Here is a 4,409-nt window from a genome sequence, read left to right as displayed (position 1 = left end):
GAAGGATGAATTACGATTAAATGTATTTTTATTCGATTGTCATTTTCTAAAAAATGTTTTTTCATAGTACTTGTTTAAAGATATGTAGTCTGAAAGACGTTTATAGCTTTAGTTGATAATTTATATTGTTTACGTATTGAAGACGTTTTATGGGTAAATCATCAATAATAAATAAAAATAGCTTGTGTTTATGGTATTACTTTTAATCTTCATACGTTATAATTATTTTAGACGATTTCTTCTTTTGCATGGCACACCTTTTAAGAAAAATGTGAAAAAATCTTTTGAAAGATTTCTTCTTTTACACGGCACACCTTTTAAGAAAAAGGTGTAAAAGTCTTTGAGTCCATGAGTCCCTACAAACATGTTGTTTTTTTGGCAAATAAGTTTTGCATTGAATATGTTTTTTTTCCTTTAATGGCAAATAAGCATGTGATGGATGGCATGTAACACCTGAAATTTTCCTTCTCCGTCTCGTTTGCGTGTTAAGCGTTCTCTATATCTATATAAATATAATGTGTGTGTATATATATATATATGTGTGTATATTATTTGATAGGAGTTTAGACCCTACTACCTTATTAAACCTTTCAAAAACAGGGAAAAAGATAAGGGAATGCATTTATATAATCTTTTGGATTTGAAATTGTAATTGAAAAGAGCTTTTATAAATAAAAAAAAGGGGGGGTGTTACCCACTGCATTTTGATCCTGACCTTTAGACTTTCCCTTACCCTAGAAGAATCCCCCTCTAGACCTTGAGCCCTTACCTGCTATCTCTTTTGCTAGAAAGTGGAGAAAGCAATATTGGGTTGAGAGCTTCACCTGGGAAATGGAGTCCCTCCCCCTTGAGGTAAATAAAAGTGAATTCAAGAAGGGAAGAGGAGACATCAGCAGCTTCTGTTCAAGAAGGAGTGAGGAGTGTGGAAAGCTCCATCTGGATTTGGTTTTTGGAAGAATGGCAACACCCGGAGTGGGCCATTTCAGCGCCAGCCACGCCTACTTCCTCACCCTTCACCTGATTTCTTCTTCAAGCTCCGCCTACACTCTTCTCTGGTTGTTCCGTGACTCGGACCACTAGGCAGCAAGCATCGCCGCGCCACGCCAGGCACTGTCGTGCCATTTCCCGCAACAATCACTGTTGTGCATCGCCGAACAGCAGCCACTGTCGAAGCCGTTTCATCGCTGCACGCCCTCCAACCACGCCCCTGCCCCTTGGCTCCTCTGTGATTCGGACCGCACCTGACAGCAACAAACAACGGACAACAAGCAGCAGTCGCTGCTGTCCTGTTCCTTCGTTTTCTGCCCGCACAATCGCTGACGCCGTGTTTCGCCAAACTGTAACAGCAAACAGCAACTCTGCTGTGCTGTTTCTCCTTTTTCCATTGTACAAACAGCAGCAAGGAGAAGGACTGTCGTGCTCTTTTCGATCAACAAGCAGCAGCAGCAAATAGCAACAGCAGGCAACAGCCTTGATGTGTTGTTTCTTCGTTTTCTTTTGCCCAAACAGCAGCTCTGTTGCGCGTCTCTTCGTCCTCTTCCGTCCGCCAATTAGTTCAGGACTTGGGATTTCTCCTAAATCCTACAAGGTGAGTTCATCTTATTCTTTTCATGAAAACTTATACTAATTGAAATGATGTATATTATTTGCCTTACACTTTAATTTTACGTAATTACTTGCTTGGTTGAAATGGAGATTTTTAGGTCAAAAGAGTGAACTTAGAGACCTTGATTATAATGAAAAGATGAGGTTGGGGAAAATGGTTTTAATCACTTGGTAAAATACTCATTTCAAAGTATCGTTGGCCGTAAGACTCAAACACCATCATGTTCTACATTTGAACTTCTTTGTTGACAAATGGGAATATTTCTTTTGATTAAAGGCCTATGCATAACCTTGGTAAGGAGTAGATGTTTATATGCTTAAGATAACGTAGTTAAGTCCATAAGGTAATGGGATTATAGGCTTGGATGTCGTTTCATTCCATTCGTGAGAACGATGGTGTAAGTTGGAAATAGGCATTGCGATTATTATGTAATTTCCAAATCATCTTCTCACTCCTACTCGGAAATAGGCATTGTGATTATTATGTAATTTCCGAGGTAAAGATCTTAAGATCACGATCGACTTCATGACTGGTTAGGTTGTTGTCAATGGTATTAAACCTACAAGTGATGCTCTGTAACCTTGAACTATGACTTACTTTGTGTTCCGTCATAGTTAGCGACAAATCGGGTCTCCCCCGTCATCTACGGATGTTAACTCCACTCTGAGTTATTAGATTTGCATACCCCTTTTGCACCGTTTGGAATTTCGTCTTGTATTTACATGGACATCCTTATGCATATCTTTTATTGGTCCTTTTGTTTTTTTTTTTTCTTATTTGGACTCACTAGGCGAAAGTCTAACCCTCCCTATTTAATTGATTGTTTGTCAGGTTCCTTTAGTGGCGGGCCTCAAAAGGGTTGAGAGGAGCGTTGTCCCGTATGATAAGAGACTTTGTGTAGTTAAAGTCCTCTTTTTGGTGATTTGGAGCGTTACAGTATATGATGTTACAGTATTTTGTTGGAGGCGGTAGAAACACCCATTCCTAATCTATGCATAGAATTGTTTAGATTAATATGTTGTTATTTATCGTCTCGTTGGATGTTTGGTAAGCGCTTTATCATCTCCCCTTGTTGGGTAAACCTTTGTTAAACTCTAGTTCTCGCTATGTATTCCCAGTTCACATTACCTTCTACCTTATTATTATATATTTATTTTTTTAGGGTGTTACATGGCACAAATTGGAGAAAAATGTTGAAACTAGAGTCTTCATGGTGAGATAATAATGAAATCTTGAGCCATATATAATAAGCTCTAATTTTCTTAATGAATTGTTTAAGAGCTAAGAAATTAGATTAAATCTTGTTGTAAAAGTTTTACACATAGGAAATGGGGTTTTGGAATATTTACATAGGAACGGTGTCTCTCGAGACCTTTTGGTCATACCAGGATCAATCTAGTCTTATATAAGTGTGTGCTCCGCACCTCCTAACTTGCACAAAAAACTTAGTAAAGATCCCTTTCTCGTATATTTATCCATTACACCAAATGAAACCGGTAACCCTAAAATCACCGTTAAAATCATCAAAAGAATGTGGAGCACCAGCAGCAAACAAGTTATAAAGACTGGATCACATGGTCACAACCTTCACCATTCCTTTCCTTGTTTACCACCATCAATTAATTCCAATWCCAACTCACATCCATCACTATTACAGACAATTTATTTATATTAATTTTTGTTCTGTAAAACTATTAGAAACCCATCATTCACTTGAAAAATACAACTGTTGGCTAATGAAACAAAATGGGTGTGARMKAAGAAAAGAGAACCATGTAATAAAAACATATATAGAATCATTTGGCATAACAATTTGTTGTAAACATCCCAACTAATAGGGTCTTTTCTATTCATCATGCCACTAGATAGTAGATGTAAAAAGATCTCACCTATAATTTGCATTACACATCTATATAACCCACACATGATAATTACAATAATGTCTAATAATAATTTTAATAATCATTTCAGGTTTACGAAATCCTTACCAGCTACCTTGGCTTCTTTGTTGGGTTTGAATACGTAATTGATCAATGATTCTTTGACCAATAGCAATTTTGGGAACTCTTTCTTCAACTTGGATGTATCCATCTCAATATTGCTCTGTGCGGTTACTATCACACGGGCTTGTTCTTCCAGTGTGAAGTTTGTCCATTTGAATTGCGGACTTATGTATTGTTTGTACATCTCCAGGACCTCGTTATGGCTCACCACCCCCACGTTTGTGAAGTTCCAGATTCTTTTCAGGTTCCTCTTCGCCATTTCAACGGATATCGGCAAAAGCTCATCCAATAGGCTCATGTTGTTGGGAATGTTGACTACTTTATCGTAACGAGCAATCTTGTTCACAAAGTTTCGAGGGTTATTGAGGTATGATGATATTGGTATTCGAACTCTCCGGATGCACACGTTATCGTATTCTTTTAACAGCTCCTCAACCTGCACAAATAAGAAAAAYATTTTATATTCATTTCATACAGTATGTGGGACTCTAACATGCCTCTCCAACAAAGACCAGACAAGTACACATTGTCCCAAAGTGTTGAGAGGGGGCTTAGATGGATACATATTAGCTCTAATATCATGCAATAATATGTGAAACATCATTAGATTACTCTCAAAAGAGCTTTCAAGGAAAGAAATGAGGTTTAAGGAGAAATGGTCTGAATCTAGCCGACGTGAGACTCTTAACAAGGATAAAAGGGCGATGAAACTACCATAGCCTTGGTTTTAGAATAGAAGGAACCAGTGAAATTGGGTGTGTCTTCTTCCTTGAAACCAATGCCTGAACCTTCAGGATGTG

At 37.9% G+C, this 4,409-nt stretch overlaps 1 protein-coding gene across 1 annotated transcript in view; it reads right to left on the bottom strand.

The window, feature by feature from the left end:
• Positions 1 to 1,134: 1,134 nt before the first annotated feature.
• Positions 1,135 to 4,409, bottom strand: part of LOC112506339 (bifunctional dTDP-4-dehydrorhamnose 3,5-epimerase/dTDP-4-dehydrorhamnose reductase-like) — a 23,850-nt gene continuing 20,575 nt past the window's right edge. The window contains exons 4-6 of the mRNA XM_025110347.1: positions 4,324 to 4,409; positions 3,602 to 4,045; positions 1,135 to 1,581 (exon numbers count right to left, since the gene is read on the bottom strand). The exon at positions 4,324 to 4,409 is cut by the window's right edge and continues 4 nt beyond it. Of these exons, the coding sequence (XP_024966115.1) occupies positions 1,135 to 1,581; positions 3,602 to 4,045; positions 4,324 to 4,409 (977 nt within the window). The remainder of the gene's footprint in view (positions 1,582 to 3,601; positions 4,046 to 4,323) is intronic.

Source organism: Cynara cardunculus (genome assembly GCF_001531365.2).
Source record: "Cynara cardunculus var. scolymus isolate 2C chromosome LG 2, CcrdV1, whole genome shotgun sequence".
Taxonomy (NCBI): domain Eukaryota; kingdom Viridiplantae; phylum Streptophyta; class Magnoliopsida; order Asterales; family Asteraceae; genus Cynara; species Cynara cardunculus.
Note: the sequence above shows the minus strand (reverse complement) of the source record. Positions and strands in the feature narration are given on the sequence as shown.